The sequence below is a fragment of the Megalops cyprinoides genome, chromosome 3 (assembly GCF_013368585.1).
Source record: "Megalops cyprinoides isolate fMegCyp1 chromosome 3, fMegCyp1.pri, whole genome shotgun sequence".
In the NCBI taxonomy this organism is placed as follows: Eukaryota; Metazoa; Chordata; class Actinopteri; order Elopiformes; family Megalopidae; genus Megalops; species Megalops cyprinoides.
In genome coordinates, this window is record NC_050585.1 from 39,171,942 (window position 1) to 39,191,923 (window position 19,982).

Genomic DNA, 19,982 nt, shown 5'->3' on the forward strand with positions numbered 1-19,982 from the left:
TGGTGTGAGCAATAACAGGAGGCCAATGAAGTGAGGTGAGGAGGGGTGTGACTTGACTATGTTTAGGGAGGTTGTAGACAACTCATGTAGCTGCATTCTGGATTAGTTGTAGGGGTTTAATGGCACAGGCAGAAAGGCAGACAAAGAGGGAGTTAAAGTAGTACAAGCATGAGAGAACCAGGGCCTGAGCTAGGGGCAGATCCTTCCGATGTTATACAAAAAAGAATCTGCATGACCAACTCACCTCTGCAAGCTGAGAGGAGAAGGACAGCTTGGTCTCCAGACTTTTGACAGTGCTATTGGTGAAAAGGCTTGTAGAATCTAGGCTGAGGGAGAGGTCTTGAAATAGGGAGGACCTGGATTGGATGTAAAGCATCTCAGTCTTAGCCAGGTTAAGCTTTAGGTGGTGGTCCTCCATCCACTGTGAAATGTCATTCAGGCAAGCTGATATGCGCACAGACACCTGTGTGTCAGATGGTAGGAAAGACAGAAACAGTTGACTATCATCAGCACAAAAGTGGTATGACAGAGGCAATAGCTTGCATGTAAAGAAAGATAAGGAGGGGGCCCAAGTACAGAGCCTTGACGGACACCTGTAGGCTATGGGGTCTAGACAATCCACCGTTTCAGAACACCCTGAAAGAGCATTCAGAGAAGTAGAATTGAACCCAAAGAAAAACAGTGTCCGTGACCCCCAATGTAGCCAGGGTACACAGAGGTAGAGTGTGGTCCACTGTATCAAAGGGTGCAGAAAGGTCCAGAAGAATTAAGGCTGAGCAGTGGAAAGATGAAGAGCCTCAGTGATGGAGAATAGGGCAGTCTCTGTGGAATGACCAGCCCTGAAGCCAGACTGAAAAGGTTCCAGAAAGTTGTTCTAGGAGAGAAAGGGTTGGTTAGCTACTGCACGTTCCAAGTGTTTTAGAGAAAAAGGGAAGGAGAGAAACTGGTTGATAGTTCTGGACAGCAGATGGGTCCAGAGTCCTTTTCTTCAGCAAGAGCGTGACTTGCACCTCCTTGAAGGTGGCAGGCACACAGGTTGTGGAGAGTGACAAATTCATCAGAGCAGAGGTGAATGGTAGAAGGCTAGGAACAATGTATTTTCTGACATAACTGCCATGATAAGTATTGCCGTGCCATAGATGCCATTGAAAAGTATTGACATGTTGGGCTAAGCACTTCCAAAACCAACAATTAACATAGCCCCATTTTAGGCTGTTTTCCATTCTTTCCTGCTGTGACCCCAGAACATACAGGTTGATATATTTTACCACATTCCTGCAACAGGTGGAAGGGTTGGAGTGCTGCTAGGAGTGTCTTAGCAATGCATTCCTCCCTGCTATATTAATGGAAGCAGTTGTTTATGATAGAGACAGATGTATATAATAAAATTAAAAACTATCCAAATTTTTACAGAATCGTCCAAATAAAAAATTTCTAGGCGCTCATTCTCCCATGATGTCCTTCTGTGGACTATCTTCCAAGATTTGATGTACAACCTTAACAGGATTTGTAACACCATCTCTCCCGCCTCTGCCACATATATGGGGTGTAACCCAAATGGCCTGTACATCGGCGTTAGAAATCAAACCAATAAATGCCATCTCCATTCTGACTTCGCCCAATCGGGTGATTTTAATGGAGACACCAAAGGTGAAGCCCGCCTCTTTTACTTATGCGGAAACACAGAGGTGGTCGCTATATTTTAAATGGCATGGCGATAGTCCAACAGATTTACAGAATGGGTGGTTCCACAACTGAATGATGGCGTACTACTGCAATCAAAAAGCTGCTTTAGTGACTCTTCAACTATATAGCACATTTTCGCCGGGAACTCGGTCTTTGTGATGATGTCGGCAGATTACGAAGAGAGGTAAGGAACGCATTGTATTAGTATAGCTAGCCAGTTAGTATGTGTGCAGTAGTAATAAAATACGATGTGTAAGACTGGTACTTCAAAATCCAACGTTACCACGGAAATCGTGTTTGCTAGCGACTTCTTTTAGATTTGAGTATAGCTAATGTATCAGTTGAATCACTTTAGCTACATATCCAGCTGGCTAACGTTAGCAGTTGTTCATGTAAAACCGGTGCGTACGATGCAGGTTAACGCGGCTATATGCTTGCTAGCAAAATGCCAAAATACAGCTAGCTTTCCAGTTGTCTGACCTGGTGGCATGACACCCCGACAGGAACGCGAGGCAGCTAACTGAATTGGATAGAATTTTCCATAGCTAAATTAACACGTAATTGATCAAGTAGCCAGCTACACAGCATGCAAGACTTGGAACTCGCTATATTGTATCTTTCTGATTAACGTTAGCTCATCGTTTGGACTGTTTCGTCCGAAATCTGTAATGCATAGCCAGCTGTCATGCAGTTAAACTTGTCCAATCTGATTAACTGTGGTTTAGTTTTAAAGAATTGCATCTTTTGAAAGTTATCTCGAGATTGTTACAGAGCTATTGTGGAACGATTGCAACAGCATAATGTCCGCTGGGTGGGTCTTTTTATTGCCCCGTCTGTGATCAGAGGAGTCCTTTTTAGTTAACGTTAGGTAAATGAAAACCTTGCTAACCATCTAGCTGGCTAGCTACATAGCCAACAAAGTTTTCATAATTCACATAGTGGCTTTGGGTATACTTAACTTCACCACCACTGAGAAATAGTGTTTTATTAACGGTAACCTCTGGCTAACGTTAGCTAGTTAGCTAGGAAGCTAACTGGCTGACAACGCCACCTTTTGAACGCGCTTCGTAAACCGTCTAACCCGGTTTTCAGTCATTCGGCGGAGCACATGGCCTTCGTAGCCAGTCGTAATGAAACAAAAGCCAGGCCTCAGATTCGCTAGATGGCCGTGTCTGAAATTTTAGTAAGCGATCATCAACGAGATTAGTAAATCCCGTGATTTTAACTGTGACCTACCTATCCAGCTAACTACGTCTATTGTATTTTGTCTGAATCCTGTAAGTTAGGTGCTCCTTAAAATAGCACGTTGTGAGCTATCTATCGAAACATTATTAGTTAACCATTACCACGTTAGCTAACACCATAAAACTGAACACTGAACTTTAGGATACAGGAGCCGGCATAGATGTGCAAGCAATGTTAGCTGCCATTGTTTAGCGTAGTTGAGTCTCTCAAACGGAATTAATTCATAATTGGGTTGCCAAGTTAGCTTCCTGAAAATAGTGTTGACGCTGTATGTAATGTGACACTAACGTGTGATTGCGTTGCAATCATGTCGTAATACATAAGGGACCCTCTGATTTAGCGGAATGCATTTTGCTGTCAACTGCAACGTTAACGCGCCTGAAAATTTACTGTCTTAAAGAATGTTAAGTAAGCAAAGAAGCAAAAATAGCTTGCTAATTGCATTAAAGTGGCTGCCAACTCAGCATTTAATTTTGTGTCACCTACCTGCAACGTCGTGCTCATTTAGAACGTCATGATCAGTTTATGTCATTATACCGTGTGGATATCACTTTTTTTTTTTTCTTTTTCAAACATTACAATAACTGTATTTTTTTCCAGACCCAGAGACAATGGCCCCGAGGGTATGGAGCCAGATGGAATCATTGAGGTGAGACCCTGAAAAGGAGTTGTCCTGCTCATTTTAGATGGCATAAAGTTGCTGACACTTGTGACATCATGTGAAGTCTACATGGCTTTCTCAATATGCTCCAGTGCATCTTTACAGTCCGACGAAGCATCTGCTGTGTTACACATTGTAGACTGAGGTGCAGAATTTCAGGCGTTCGGAGCAGCAACTCTTCAGTCCACCCATCCCCCCTGCCACTGGGCAAGGCAGCATCTGAAAGTGGTGCTGAGTCTTAAATCTGGCAGGGGGAGAGGAAGACGTCCATATTCATCCCAGCCAACTCTGCAGTGAGGACAGGCTGGTTCATGCTGTGGGCACAGATGAGCCGTTGCAGATTCTCCTGTTAATCCTGTTGTCCACATTAGGCTGATGTCTTTGCATTTGTTAAAAAATTTCAGGCCATGGCACAAGCACTCCAACAGAATTTTTGAAATTGCTTGAATTGTTACTATGGCATCGCCATCGTTCTGCATTGCAGGGTCGAAATGAGATTCCCACCTCCAATTTCGTAAGGGTACGGCATACAAAAATGGATATCATGATTGAGGGGCGTATTGAAATTGAACGGTTTGGTTGCCCGCTTCTGTGTTTCAGAGCAACTGGAATGAGATTGTGGACAGCTTCGATGAGATGAACCTGCGTGAGACTCTGCTCAGAGGAATCTACGCATACGGTTTTGAAAAGCCCTCTGCCATTCAGCAGCGGGCAATTCTCCCTTGTATCAAGGGTAAGAGCAGCTGACTGCTGAGCAGACACGTCTGTATTTGGTTAATACTTACTCCAAATGACCAGTAAGGAAATTGAAACTACAATTTTAGCTTTGTCAGGTTGTCTTATGCTACTGGTTGTACTGCACTTATATTGCTACCTGTATCTGCACTGGTTTCTTCTAAAGCTTTGTAACCTGCCTGGACTCAGATCAGCTGTCCAATGTGGTACTGATATTGATAGTGAAAGAAGTTTTCTAAGAAATGGTCAGTTGCTTTGCTGTTATAGCAAATGAATGTTACGGTTTTTCAATATTTGCACATTTTGTGACTGTTGCATAAAATGCTTAGGACATGGGGGACGGTTTCTCCTTTCTCTAATATTACATTAAATTGAAGTGATGCAAAAAACAAAGTATTCTCTTAAGTGTGTCTGCAAAAGAGAGCTGTAATGGATGTTGATCGTCATATGAGTTGCCAAAAATTTATTGGTTACTTCAGCTTGTCCAACTCCTTTTTTTGGGTTGTCTATCAATGTCATCCTATAAATGTCTGTATTTAAGGTTAATTATAGACAGTTCTCTGGTTGGACTTCCAGCACTTGTGTTCTGGATGAGTATTTGTGAGTGTGCTGTCACACAACTTGCTAATCAAGAAATTTTTCTAGTCTGTATTGCTACTTTCACCTTCTAGTTTTGCAGGTTTCATGACAACTTAAGAAATTATAATGCTCTGGCTAGTTGAACATGTACACAGTAATGTCTGTCACAGCGGTATGTGTCCATAGGTGTTACCGTAAATGACAAGATTTTCATGCATGAATTAAACATCACTTCATGCAGATGGTTCCACTGGCTAGCATGTGTTTTCAGTGTATACAGCAGGTACTACTTTCATGTTTGTATGCCTGGACTAGGATATTGATGTGTCTTAGCACAACACAACAATAATAACTATCACATCATAATCTCGCAGCTAACTCGATTTTACAATCTAGTCTAAGGCCAAATAGGAAGAATTCATGCATTTGTCCCTGTAGCCGAGTGAAACTTAATTGCATCCATTTTTTTGGCACATGGATGTTCCCAGACTGCTGTGAGTGGAGTTTTTTCAGGAACACACTGTGCAGGATTGTAGCACTTGTAGCTTAAGTTGCAAGTGGATTGGATAAATATGTTGAAAGTTGCATTAGATTTCCAGTGAGGTGAACAAGAATTAGTTGCATGTGTTTGCTTCCCAAAATATATACTGATAGATGGGACACGCAGATCCAAGCCTGCATCTGAATACAACATTACCTATCATTGATCATGTCCTGAAGATGTGGAATTAAATTTACCTAAATTTCAATACTTCCCATTTCTGCAAAGTCTGAAGTGTCACCTTCTTATGTTAATCATTTAAACTCTTACGAAAGTAGGCTTTATTGCTCAAGGACGTCTTTTTTAGACAGTCGACTGTTTTCCCACCCCTACACGCTACCCACATGTGATTGGTCTCCTGCATCTATGTTCCAACGGTAACTTATGGTGCTCTTTCCCCAGGTTATGATGTGATTGCACAAGCCCAGTCGGGCACAGGGAAGACTGCCACCTTTGCCATCTCCATTCTGCAGCAGATTGATATCGAACTGAAGGCTACTCAGGCCTTGGTCCTGGCTCCCACCAGAGAGCTGGCTCAGCAGGTAGGCTATGTGGACAAACTTGCAATGTATATAGCCCAGCCATTTTCCTACTTTTTTTTTCCCACATGGCATTGTAATAAAATGTGTTAAGAGCGTGTGACGAAAACCCCTATGTCACTGGGCAAGGCAGAGTCTGTGAGTGGCACTGAGTCTTAAATCTGGCAGGGGGAGAGGAATGTGCCCATATTCATCTCAGCCCACTTTAATGCAGTAAGTAAAGGCTGGTTCATGCTGTGGGCACAGATGCGTATTGTTCATCCTAGAATAAACCAGAAGAGCTGCACCACTGATCTTGAGTGCATGTAGGTTTAACTGTATCATGTGGTTTTGCCCATTCAGACACTGTTGACACAACTTGCGTAGCATAAGGAGCATCTTGATGTACATGAGACATATGCATTTTACAGATGCAATATTGTAATTTCGAATGCTAGTTTGTGACATTTCTTCCTGTATTTACATTCATTTCCTAACTTCTAGATTGCTATAGCAGAATGCGCTGGAACAGGTATTTAATGGGATTCTATTGACGTTCACCGATTTTCATTCTTTTGATCCGCAGATTCAGAAGGTTGTCCTGGCCCTCGGTGATTATATGGGTGCATCGTGCCACGCCTGCATTGGGGGCACAAACGTGCGTAATGAGGTGCAGAAGCTCCAGGCAGAGGCACCCCATATAGTGGTGGGCACCCCCGGCCGCGTCTTTGACATGCTCAACCGCAAATTCCTCTGTGAGTACTGCAACCTGTCTTTGTATGATTGCACTGGTATGGTTTTCAGTCTGGTGGTCCCCAGTGATTCCCTTAAGTCAGCTTGTACCGGAATCTCCTCTTAGTACTGGTACAGTAAAGGACATTATATCAGTACAAGACACCTAATCCTGTGGTGAGTTTATTTAAGGTGGTTTCTCTTTCCAGGTGACTACAGAAAGTAATTGTGGAGAGCAGCTCCTATCAGTAGGTTTGAATTTCAGTGCAGGGGATTAAAGTGGAGTTGGCCAAAGGCTCATATCTGATTGCTTAAGTCTGACACATCTGAAGAAAATTAGAATCAAAAGTTGTATTTGCCTAACTGCTGTACAGTCTCTACCCTTACACACCATCACAGGCTTGTAACTGTAGGACAGTGAGGCCACTGAAAGTGCAGATTGCTGTAGAGGAGATGCCAGTGATGACTGCTCTGTTGCAGAGGACAGCAGACAGGCAGGTTGTGGACCGTTTGTTTTACTGGACATAGAAAAAGTGCAAATCTTGCTAACGGGGCAAAATGTGTGCTGCTCGAAAAAAATGAAAAGCTCGTGCCTGTTAGAATTCACTCTCGTGTCAGAAATGGCACGTCTGTGCAAACCCCCTCCCCTTAATTGCAAAAGAAACAACACATACGGGGCAAGAGCCAGCGCCTTCTGAATGGCTTGGTCCAAACTGAATTATGGAAGTAAATATTCAGCGTTATTGTGTGTTAAACCCCACCCCCTGCCACTGGGCAAGGCAGTGTCTGTTAGTGGCGCTGAGTCTTAAATCTGGCAGGGGGAGAGGAAGACGTCCATATTCATCCCAGCCCCCTCTTGACAGTGAGCACGGGCTGGTTCATGCTGTGGGCACATGCTGCAAATGCTTGGAAGTGCTGTTTCACAGTGATCAGATTGCTTGTTTGAGTGCTTTCCCTAGTGGAATATAAATATGGCTTCAGTATTGAATAACAGTTTGCCTCTTGTCCCATGTCTGCCGCATGTAACTTTGAATCCTGCTTCTTTATGTTGAGCCGTTTTGAAATGGGTGAGGAAAAGGTCTTGCCTGACATTATTCTTGGTGCAGTCTTAAGATGCGCAGTCTTAGGAAATGTGCTTCAGATTTTTGGATACCTTCTGATCATGTGGTTCAATAATTGTGCTCCCATTCTTCCCGCAGCTGCGAAGTACATCAAGATGTTTGTTCTGGATGAGGCAGATGAGATGCTGAGTCGAGGGTTCAAGGACCAGATCTACGAGATTTTCCAGAAGCTTGGCAGTGACACACAGGTGAGACTTCCTCTACAATGGGAATGATTTCTTTTGATACTTAAATGGGTAGTGGAGGAAAGTAATAGTGGCCTTTCCAGTGAAATGTTCTCTTGTAGAAGACCTGTTACAATTGGATTCACCTTTGCTTTCATTCGTCTGCCACCAGGTGGTGCTCTTGTCTGCCACAATGCCAAAAGATGTGCTGGAGGTCACAAAGAAGTTCATGCGCGAACCGATCCGTATTCTGGTGAAGAAGGAGGAGTTGACCCTGGAGGGTATCCGACAGTTTTACATCAATGTGGAGAAGGAGGTGTGTGTATTGTAACTACTCTTAAGGCCAGGTGTCTCACCAGGGCAGTTGCCTTGCCCAGATCTTTTGATCCCTATGAGCTAGCTTGTACCTTGCCTGGCCAACTATTGAAACGTGGTCATGCAGCACTTCTAATTTTGTTGATTCCTTATTTGGTCATCTTCAACTGCCTTATGTTTAAAAACATGATAATTTCACCTCAGAGAGTGTTTTCCTGCCCAAAGTCTCCCTCTGAAAGAGGAACAGTGAAGCTGTGAAGCATTTTAAGTATGTGAACGTACGTAGCAATGTATCTGATGTCATGGCTGGGATTTTTTTTTTAATTTAAGTATTCTATCTTGGAATGATGGTGGTTCGTAGTGGTTCACTGTACAAATTTGGATTAAGCGTGACTGATCCCCTTTTGGCCCCTCTTCTTCACCCTGTCATAACCTCCAAAGTCTCATCAATTCCTGTTTGTGTTTGCAAGGAATGGAAGCTGGACACTCTCTGTGACCTGTACGAGACCCTGACCATCACTCAGGCTGTGATCTTCATCAACACTCGCCGGAAGGTCGACTGGCTCACTGAGAAAATGCACGCGCGAGACTTCACCGTCTCTGCCCTGGTAAGAGCCAGCACACCCCTCTCAACGGCTTAGTCTAAACTGAATTACGGAAGTAGACATTCAGCGGTGTTAAACCCCACCCCCTGCCACTGGGCAAGGCAGTGTCTGTTAGTGGCGCTGAGTCTTAAATCTGGCAGGGGGAGAGGAAGACGTCCATATTCATCCCAGCCCCCTCTTCACAGTGAGCACGGGCTGGTTCATGCTGTGGGCACAGATGCTGCAAATGCTTGCTGTTTCTCAGTGCCTCGATCTTCAGTGTTCTTCAGCATCTGCCACTCTGCCTTTACTGAGAGTTGAGTGCGGCATTCTGATTAATATAAACACTATGTGATATCAGTGGTCTACAACAACCTTGCCTGGAAGGGCTCATTTAATAAAGTAATGAGGTGGGGGGGTTGTTAGAGGGAAGAGCTCCCCACAGAATCTGGCCCACTTATTTTACAAAGAAAAATGTTGCCATAGTGCTGAGGAGTTTTGTCATAGTTGGAATGTTTAAGTGTATGTAGGACTGTAATCCATTTTCTTAAAAAAAAAAAAAAAAAAAAAAAAGAGGCAGTGATGTACAATAGAGCATACTAATGCACCAGCGAGCTCCCAGTTATATTCAGTCACAGAAGTGACTGGATTTTTAAAAATTGTTCTTCAAAGTGGATGTTTTATGCAGTAAGTGGTGTGTGCCTGGACATGAGGCTGACCTGTGTTGTGTATCTGTTTGTCAGCATGGAGATATGGACCAGAAGGAGCGGGATCTGATCATGAGGGAATTTCGCTCAGGCTCCAGCAGAGTTCTCATCACCACTGACCTACTGGTGAGACATGTTTTCTCTTTCATTGAAGTTGTTTGATTGGCTGGCAGACTTTTTCTGCAGTTACGCCATCCCCCTTTCTCACCAAAGTTCCCTGTCCCTCCAGCTTGTGTGCTGCGGGGGGAATGTAGATCTTTGGTAGATTAGCTCTGCTGCTCTCCACAGTGACAGGGCCTTTTTGTCCCTCTTCACAACTATAAAGCAGCTAACAGATTTGCATCTCGAAAAGGCCAGCCCTGGTTTGGCTTTAGGAATGCACACTGAATTTGCACACTGAATGAATGAATGATGAATTTTACATGGACTGTGGTGTAGTTAAGGTTTTACTTTTCAAAGTTTAAATGGCTTGCTTCATTGTGGGCCTGTCTGATTGGGCCTTTTTGACCTCTGTCTTGCTGTGCAAATTTTTTTTATACCCAAACTTGCCAACATTAAATAACTTTGCTTGCATAAAACCATTTCAGGTTAATATTGTAAGTTGGCTGTTCATTCCAGTTCATTAGAATGGTTTGAATTGTTGGAGAGACTGGTGTGAGGGGTTCTTGGGCCTTTTTTGCATGCGAGCAGTGCTGACCATTTAACCTCTGCCACCCTAGGCCAGAGGAATTGATGTACAGCAGGTATCCCTGGTGATCAATTATGACCTACCGACCAACCGTGAAAACTACATTCACAGGTGAGACCAAGCCAGCCAATTACATTCTCATAGTGTTTTAACCAAAGGGTCATGCTATAGAGCGCTTCGACTTTGACCTGACGTGCAGTATTGATACTATGGAAGTGCCACATCAGTGCAGGAATAGGGGAAGCATTATCACCATCTTATATGGTGATGCTAGTAATGCTGGAAATGCTGATCATTTGCCTGTTCATATAATGGTACAGTGGTGTTTGGTTATGGTGACCAGTCATGCTGCCTTTTCATTATTGACGAAACTGGAGCAACAAGTTTTCTTATGTCTGTTCTCTCAGGATTGGCCGAGGGGGCCGTTTTGGCAGAAAGGGGGTCGCCATCAACATGGTGACAGAGGATGACAAGCGTACGCTTCGGGACATTGAGACCTTCTACAACACCACCGTGGAAGAGATGCCTATGAATGTGGCTGACCTGATCTAGACATCTCACCACCCAAGACCCCCCCCTTCAACACACACACATTGTTAAATTTCACCAAACCCTCCCTCTATGTACCTTACTTTTATGATAAATTGGGGAAGGAGACGCGATAAATTAACCCTCTTGGGATGGGGCTACAAGGCTATAGCCCCCGCTGTTACAGTATAGCCACTTAATAAAATCCGCAGTTCTCCAGACTTGTGGTGCTTGGGCCACCCTGTCCTTTTGCCCTGTTGATTGTGGTTCATCCATTATTCCATAGCCCACTACCTGCACAGGCTTTTTGCTAAACTCTGAACACCCCCCCCTTCTGATGCATTAAGGTCCTGCACTTTCAGCTGTTGGAGCACTTAAACTCCAGGTGGTGCAAAGGAAATGAACTGCATTATACGGCAGTAACATCACTTCGTTGACAACACTGCTGTACCAGTGTCCCTTTTTTCTCTCCATTTATTATTTTCTCAAATGGATATGTTGCTGTTACAGCTCTGAAAAAAAATGCAGTTTTGTGATGGAACGTGATCACTATAATTTTATGATAATGCAGTATGGATGTTTTTATAGTATTCAATTAATAAAACGGTACATTTGTAATACCTGTTGAACTACAGCCCTTGATATTTATCTTTGGCTACATGGGACAATAACATGACAAGCAGTATCAAGCTTGCCCAGAGACATGGAGCAAAGCATGTACAAGGCACAATGTCCCATGGGACAAAGCAGGTTCTATTTTTCAACCTAAGATTGAATTGACAGTTGATGCATGTAAGAATGGTGCAATTCTGTGTGGTGTGTTCACATGTAGAAATGGAGAATAGTTCAGTACTGAGCAGCTATTTTTTCTATGACTATATTTCAAATATTGATGGTATTAGCAAAATATTCAAGGAGTTTCCTGGTTTTTTTTGTGCTGGAAAAGGCTCAAGACAAAGTGCTGGAATGTGGGTGTGAAGCAGTTGCTGAGGATGTGCCAGTCACTTTGCCAGTGTATCGTGTTCATTGATTTTAGCTGAAGCAAGAAAGTACTGAATGGAAACTTTTTTTTTTAATAACCAATGTCCCAGGGTGAAATTGATACAGCATTCAATGTAATATTAAACTTGATGGACTCTGCTCACTAGAGGATAGTATATTTGGTGATCCATCTCCTGAACCAATTTTATCGAGGCTTTGTGGAGCAATATTTCTACATGCAGTGGGAGGATCTGGAGTTTTATTTGGACTCAAAAGATTTGTTGGACTTGTATATCAACCACGTATGGATAAGTATTCCACTAAAATACATTTATTTCATGAATTTCAAACTTTCAGTTCTTCCAAATTTAGGCCTGTGCATCTTTGATCAAATTGCAAGTGAACAAAGAAACCATAAATTGGTAATTTCCCGTTTTGTAGCAAGGTTGTGCTGTTGTATTTGTGTATGAATAAGGGGGGGGGGGGGGTAGCAGAGAAATATGAGCCAATAATAGGAAAGCATAAATCACTGTTTCCAAACTTGCTCATGTGGTTGGATGTTGTGCGTGTTTTGCATTGAGGATGAGTATGAAACATTGCTCAACTACAGGGCACTGTACATGAAATGGGGTGTGTCATTTTTGTAACCTACCTCAGTATGACAGGATATTGTAGGGGGTGTCTTCTGCTGTAAGGACCAAATTGAACTGAGTACTGAGAGGCTGTCTGCTCATTCTGTGTTTAGAGGAAAATGCCTTGGAGGAGTAAAGGCTAGGGCCAGAAAGTTAGGTTTTTGTCTTTTTTTTTTAGATTTATTATTGTGATGAAATTGTTCACCTGTTTTTTGAGACAGAAGCCATGTATTAATCTTTTTTTTACATTGGATTCTGTATAGTATTTATTCAAAGGTCTGAAATAAATTTACTCTTTCCTTTTTAATGTTTAATGTTCCTTTTTTTATTAGTTGAGGACTTAAGTTCAGTTGAACAATTGCAGGATTGAACAGGTCACAGTGACATTCAGGCTGTTGGTGCTAGTTGGGAAATGTTGCAAGGAGTGGTCTCAGTAATGGATAGGTTGTTCTCCACAGTGGACAGCATCAGGATACTGGCAGTATCAGCAGTGATGCCCTCTTTCACCACATGAGGGGTATATTAACTGCCCTTGTGGTAGCCCATTTCCTATGTGCTAACAGTGCAGGTGAAAAGAACGTGACTATACCAGTGACTAGTGCCAAATGATCAGCAGTACTGGATTAACCCATGATGTCATGTCTGTAGTCCCACTGTCCTTGTAACAGGTCCAGTTTGACAGGTCCACATGCTAAAGTCAGATGCACATACCGGCACTTGCAGCATTGAAAGCCATTGGGTGACAAATGTGGCCCAATACTGCTCCATACCACATCAATGCAAATTGTACACGTCACCAGTGAATGCATAGACATGAACTCAAAAAATGAACTAATACTGGAAAGTGGAAAACAATGAGTTTTTCCAAAGACATGGAGTTGTAGTTATGCTTTTCCCTTGATGCTTCAATTGTGAATACTGAAACATAACTGACAAAATCCTTGTCTCTACATGTACTCCTACGCTGCAGATACCTTGTATCTAACACTGTGGTGCCTGACTCCATGTCAGCCTCAGTTTAAACAATTACATACACTACATCTCCAGTCTGACTAAGGAAGACTGCAGTAAATAAGTATGAAACTAAGCATCACAGCTAAAGCTGACAGTATGCATGTGTGTTCTTGGTAAAATGCTGCAGTACTGCAACATGATACTCTAGATTTTTATATCTGTTTATTTTATTATATGTAATTAATATATTGGTGTTTAGAAAAATAAAAACTGAATCCCTTTACATGCTACCAAACAAATGAAGCAAACTTAGAGGTAAAACATGTCTCATATATCCCTGCCCTTCAAAAGGATGTGCAGTTTGCCCAATTAAGTCAATTATCAAAACTGATTCATCAGTTGAGAACTGAAAAATCATCCTAAAATCTCACAGTTTAAATCAAAAGAGCTAATTAATGTTTAACTAACTTAATATAAGAAATAAACTCTGCAGCTGTTGCCTGTACAGGAATCTGGAGAATGTCGTGAAATAAGCGTGAATAGATTAAAGGTAGAGTAAGACTTGCACAAGCAGACTGACACAGACAGTGCATATTACATGCATGCGCTCCAAATGAGGAAGGCCAGATGGCAGGATGGAAAGAGTGATATGGTGAAGATAAAGAAGAGTGATACAGGAGAGAGGGGGCAGGCATACACTGAGTACACATCAGTTTCTTGGTTCACTAAGGAATTGCAAAGCATGACTTCAGGAATGACAGAGGGCAGGAACCTGGGGCAGAAAAAACCCAGCTTATAGACGTCTGTGCAGCCAAAAGGAAGACAATGAGGACACCAGAGAGGGGGGCGGCAGCTGGAGGCCCTGGCGCTCTAAGCCAGGTGCTAGGGTGAACATCCATCTATTTCCCTGAGAGGGTGGGTGAGATTACGTCACATTGCGTCGAGAAGAGTTGGGTCCTGAGTCTGTGCGTGAGTAAATTCTTCCCATCTACTCCTCCTTCTCCTTAGCAGCGGGGCCACGGTTCCAGTAGCATAGGACCTGTCCTGCTATGATTCCATTGCAGCATGAGGCAATTATACAGGTCAAGGTCATCAAGGAGTCTCCAGTCTCCTGTAGTGACAGAGGAGGAAGGACAGTGAGGTAGAGTGGGAGGGGGTGGGGGGTGGGGAGGGGGGGGGGGGGGGTGGTGGTGCAGGGGGTGCAACATGCTACGTGAGGTCCTGCAAAACTGGGAGGAGATAGGATAGAGTCATGGGTGATTATGTTGTGTGAGGAGGGAATAAGAGGTGGTATAGTTGGGGCAAGAGAACGTTTATAGGACAGTTACGTAGATAAATGTGTTACAAACTGGACAGATCACACTTGAAGCTACATACCAGGACAGAGAAAACACGAGCCAGTGAACCGGCAAGTAGCAAGAAGACCGAGATAGCTGACAGCTGGCCAGTGTGACCGTTGTGGTAGTTGGTCCCTGCCTGGATGAGCTGGAACAACGCATAATGGAATTGAAATGAGTTAAGTGGAGCAGTGGTTATAGCTCTGTTGTGGTGGTGACTATGGAATACTGTTCGTATAGCAACATTAAATGAACACTGTTAACAACTGTATGATATCATTTATTAACACCCCAACAAGACCACAATGTAACCAAAGCTCTAAAACGACCCAGTTTTTACCATTTACCAAACACCCCCTAATTATTAAAAACACTTCATGTTGTTCTCCTCCATTGCAGCATTGAAGCCTATGAATCATGGCATTGCTTCTATCACTGAGCATTGGATGACACCACATTATGTACATGAAAGGATACATTGTGATACAAAAACATGACAACATGCATCAAGGAACTGAAATATATTTCGCGGTATCAGCTGCAATCTGTTCCTTATTATTATGCTACTAATCTCTACAGAGGGTACAATAAACAGGTAAATTTGCTCAATCTTGTTTAACCATACTTTATAGCTTGCACTGGAAAACAGTCTGAATGTGCATCTGCTTTTAAAGGCTGAACTTTTCATTTATTTTAGAAATCTTTGTAACGAGATGACATAATTTGCACTTAAAACAATAAATTATGTTTCTATTTTTTTTTTAAAAATGTATATATAAAAAAACATTGTTTTGCACTTTTATGTCTTGGGAATAAATAATGAATCTTGTTCAGACATAAATTGTTTCCAATAAAATGTTGTTCAAAATATTGTGACAGTATTGAACCACAAACCCACTATAGTGTATTGAATCAAACCGAGAGCTGAGTGCATTGTTACACCTCTAATCATTATCATCCCCTTTCAAACCCATACCTGGCCCACGATGGCAGCAGGCATATTTGAGGCATGAATCATCATGACAACTGACATGGGAGTCAGGGGAGAGATGAGTAGAGACACCAGGCAGCAGTAGACTGCGAGGAACCCCACACCTACAGCAAACAAACAGGATCACACTGTAAGCCAAATTTCAAATTAAACACTATGATTGGACTACAGCCACTTTCATTGGCTCAGTTCACATATTTATTAACAGTATCTCTAACTGTTGGGACAGTAAAACAAGAGTAATTAGGAAATGGTCATACAGGTCTTGTGCAAATCGTGGACCTCAGTGAGGAAGTGGGGGGCTGATATAAACACTCAGAGGGGAAGGGGAAAGGTCACACCTCTTACGGTATTTCCTCCAAAATGCTGGATGAGGAAGCCAATGATCAGTGTCTGGATCACAATGAAGAGAGTCTCACCCCAGGCACTGTCCAAAATAGACAGACAAAGACAAATACAAAGACAGGCATGGACCCACACAGCCACACACAGCCACACAGCCACACACACACACACACCATTAGACCAGTATTTTTCAAACATTTTCCACTGGGACCCACTCAATTAAGCTACTCATTGCTGCAAAAAGCATTGAGGCACTAGCATTTTCATTTTGTGACGGAGTGCCGTCACTACGGTTGAGTATGCGCGACCTGGGTTCAAGGCCGGGTGGGGTGACTGCTCTCACCCTTCGCTACACATTTTTAAGCTCAAATACAGTACATTGCATGATGAGATACCAACACTTTTGAAGAAGGATTCTGGAGATGTTGGAGATGACCTCACCTTATTCTGTTGCACTTTATCTTATAGCACTTATCAGTTCACCTTTCTGTCTGCATTGTCTTACAGCTCCCTTAGCACTTCGCGCCTACTACAAGGCCTCCTTTCATACTGTAGCTTGAATGTATTCCTCGAATTGTAAGTCGCTTTGGATAAAAGCGTCTGCTAAATGAGTAAATGTAAATGTAAATGTGATGCAACCTGTGGTCAAGGTCACACTGAGGTCATATTGAATTTGCCAGCTGTACCCGATGGGAAAGTTGTGGGCGATGCAGAAGACCATGCTGCCAGTGATGGAGAACAGCTCAAACAGGATGGAGGTGAAGCTCAGGCCCTCTGCACTCTTGGCTCTCATCAGCTTATAGATCTGGGGCAGTTTCACTGTGAAGCAATAAAAAGGTGTGGATGAGACAATGTTGTAGAGACAAAGAGATATGGATGCACTTTCTTTAATACAGCGAATATGTTCGGATTAGGCATGCATTATTTTAAGATATTCAACATCAACGTCACTGCTTGCAGAGGACCATCACTGATGATCAGAGGTAGACTCACATCCAAGGATAGAGTGAGGAGGGACTCCTAATAATAGAAAAGGTGAAGGTGCTTCTAGATATAAATGCAGGAAAGAAGGCAGAAATGGAAAGGATGGAAGGGGGCATAGGCAGATAGATGGTGGAGAGAACAAATAACAAAATGAGAAAAGTACACTCAGAGGAGGGAGGGGGAGAGGAGGAGAGAGAGAGAGAGCTGTTTTTTCTCACCCAGAACTGTGCCAAGCAAGATCCAGATACCTAGCGTTTTGCCCAAGACAATCTTCAAACATGGCACTATGAGACAGAGAGACCCTGAGTCAAAACCTGTCAATCGCCCTAAATAACAGCTAATAACAGTTGTCTAACCATGACTGCCACAGTGCATAATATGGTGCACGCACATTGCATTCCATTGTTTGCTTTGCAGACTTTTATAGCTTACATTCAACACAAAAGACATGTTCAGTAAATACTCATTAACATAAGTACTGAATGCACTTTACCCAAGAATACAAAAACACTGAACCTTCAACATCTGGCAAATGTTCAGAGCTAATATGCTGCTTCTGCAGGTGTTAGTCATATCAGGTGAATTGTATTACACTCTTTGTCAAGATGATTCCATTCACTACGTTTGCTGTCTGTGCCCATAAGCTGCAAGCAACCTTCTTGACGAAGTGTATGCTGGACCAGACTGGACTTTTTTCTCTGAAACACTGGCGAGGAAAAAACGGTAAGGAGGGTTACCTACAGGACCCAATGAAGCCATGGGCTGCCCTGCCTGTGAGGACGGTCAAATTAACACGGGCAGTAACTGCTCTTCAATCTTACTCAGAAAGTAGCTGTTATTGACCACATGCGGTATATGCTTTGCTCTACAATCAAAATCAAATTGGCAGATCCTTGTTCGAGAGAAATCACGTAAGTACGTTAGAGCATTGTAGGATAGATGCCTTTTAAACTGCCGTTTTAAAACCAGTTACAAAGATTCATTTATTTAGCAGATGTCCTTGTTCAGGGTGAGGTCTACAGCTTATAATTTATTGTTTTGGACCTGACTAATTCTTCAACCTACTCATATGTGACCGCGACATCAGACGCACGGATCCTGCGCACATTTGATTCCCGTGAACGCGACTCTCCTAGCTGTCGGACCTTATTGCGCAAATCAAATTTTGTTTTTTAGTGCATTACAAAGCCGTACGTTACTAGACAAGATTAATAGCAAATTTTTGTCCATAAATTTCCCCTGGTCATTTATTTCAGTGGAGAGGTTGAGTACTTCACCGTGTAGGAAGTTAAAGTTGAGGAATAACTCGTCGTAACATTTTTCTGGCATAAAATACTTTAACAGAAATTCTTTCAAGGGGTCCATTTCATCCATCTTCGCTCAATGCCGACGTGGCATACCGTGTGCAACAGGGAATGTTCTCCCTCTACTCATCTAGAAAACTATCGAAGTTCCATAACTCTCTTCTTCTTTTGCACAACTTTAAATTGCATCTAAATGCATCACTTCTCCTAAACATTTTTTCCTAAACACTTGTTACACTTCAGATAAAGACAACTGCTTTTCAACAACAATACAAACGTGCACCAACCCTGACTTTGTCCAATAGATTATATGAATTCTTTTTGCAGATTGAGACATGTCTACTAAGAACAACAGTGTTAGAAATGAAATCCCCTATCTTTTCACTGTTAAAGTTGTTTTGCAAGTTTGTCAGATGGTGTCTTAGCTCTAATAAATTTCTCTCTGTTAAATGAATCTTAACCCCCCGGCTCAGAAGGCGGTGTGGTCGAGAACCACTCCCAGTCTGGGCCAGCTGGACTGGAGGCTCCCTCCACACTTGTGCTGTAACAATTCTGAATTAAACAATGTTATAAAATAATCAAAGAAAATAAGTACAGAAAATAATCTTCAGAGTCTGATGCAATTGGTTTATTGTATATGTGTGCAAATCACATACAGTAAGCAGGGCTGGTCCACGCAGACACAGACATTCACTCTCCCCAAGCATTCTGAAAAACTCCACCAAATGCACCTTTTTTTATGCTTATTCCCTTAGCTCCTCCTGGAGCTTAGACTCAGACCCCCTCCTTCAGTTTCATAACACATTTTCTGTATACTATTGTTTCCAAGATCACACCTGTCTAATTAAAAATAATTATCCTGCCTTGGCTGTACACCATTATCTCCAAGGCCACTCATATCTGATATATAAAAAAATAATTAAACAATATCAATCCTGTTTTGGCTACCTTCCAGTATTTCCAAGGCAACATATACCTAGTGTATGTTTAAAAATAATTGTCCCTGCTTAGCCTGTTCTGCCTTGGCTGTATTCCATGAAGAATCCCTGTTTAAGGGCCCCTCTTCCCAGAGTCCTGTTCTCCTATCCCACACTCAAGGTCCATCCTCCAAGCAATGCTCGGACAGCGTCCAGCTATGCCCCAATTAACAAGCCTCACCTGGCATACAGATATCTCACAGCTGCTTACCCCTCCTGCAGTCTCCTGTACTCTTCTGACCCTTCCTTTTAGTTTTTACTCACATTTATACAAAGCAAGAAGTTTAAGGTTAACATATTAAATCTATGCATAGTAAAAATAAAGTGGTTAAAATCAAAAACTAACATATACTGGCAATGCTTAGAATTTACATATGGGGTATACACTTAGTCAAAAAATTTTCCACCACAGCGGCCATTGTAAAACCTTTGCTTAAGAATTTTGATTGTTCTAAGTGAATTTAGGCCCATACAAAGTTTGATCTTCCTCAGAAAAATCAAACAGCTTAACGAATTTCTCTGTAAAATAATATTCTTGAAAGTTTCTGTATTTTTTGTCAAAATTGATAGCAGTGAGATTGCATTAGTCAAAGTAGTAAACGATGTGTGGAGTAGAAGAGAGTATCTGTCCTTGTCCCGTTAGACTTGGCTGTTGCTTCAATAGAGCACAGCA

General features: G+C 42.4%; 2 protein-coding genes across 2 annotated transcripts; one reads left to right on the forward strand and one right to left on the reverse strand.

Annotated features, from left to right (window-relative positions):
- Nucleotides 1-1,751: 1,751 nt before the first annotated feature.
- Nucleotides 1,752-12,605, forward strand: eif4a1b (eukaryotic translation initiation factor 4A1B). Its single transcript, XM_036525229.1, has 11 exons — nucleotides 1,752-1,870; nucleotides 3,532-3,580; nucleotides 4,193-4,325; nucleotides 5,850-5,989; nucleotides 6,552-6,720; nucleotides 7,897-8,006; nucleotides 8,155-8,298; nucleotides 8,768-8,905; nucleotides 9,625-9,714; nucleotides 10,308-10,387; nucleotides 10,684-12,605. The coding sequence occupies exons 1-11, from the start codon at nucleotides 1,845-1,847 to the stop codon at nucleotides 10,826-10,828; spliced, it is 1,224 nt and encodes a 407-aa protein (XP_036381122.1). The 5' UTR covers nucleotides 1,752-1,844; the 3' UTR covers nucleotides 10,829-12,605.
- Nucleotides 12,606-14,218: 1,613 nt separating this feature from the next.
- Nucleotides 14,219-18,412, reverse strand: LOC118775133 (mannose-P-dolichol utilization defect 1 protein-like). Its single transcript, XM_036524873.1, has 7 exons — nucleotides 18,306-18,412; nucleotides 17,247-17,312; nucleotides 16,731-16,863; nucleotides 16,041-16,126; nucleotides 15,685-15,803; nucleotides 14,749-14,856; nucleotides 14,219-14,482 (listed from the first exon to the last, which is right to left on the reverse strand). The coding sequence occupies exons 1-7, from the start codon at nucleotides 18,400-18,402 to the stop codon at nucleotides 14,360-14,362; spliced, it is 732 nt and encodes a 243-aa protein (XP_036380766.1). The 5' UTR covers nucleotides 18,403-18,412; the 3' UTR covers nucleotides 14,219-14,359.
- Between the last annotated feature and the right edge of the window lie 1,570 nt (nucleotides 18,413-19,982).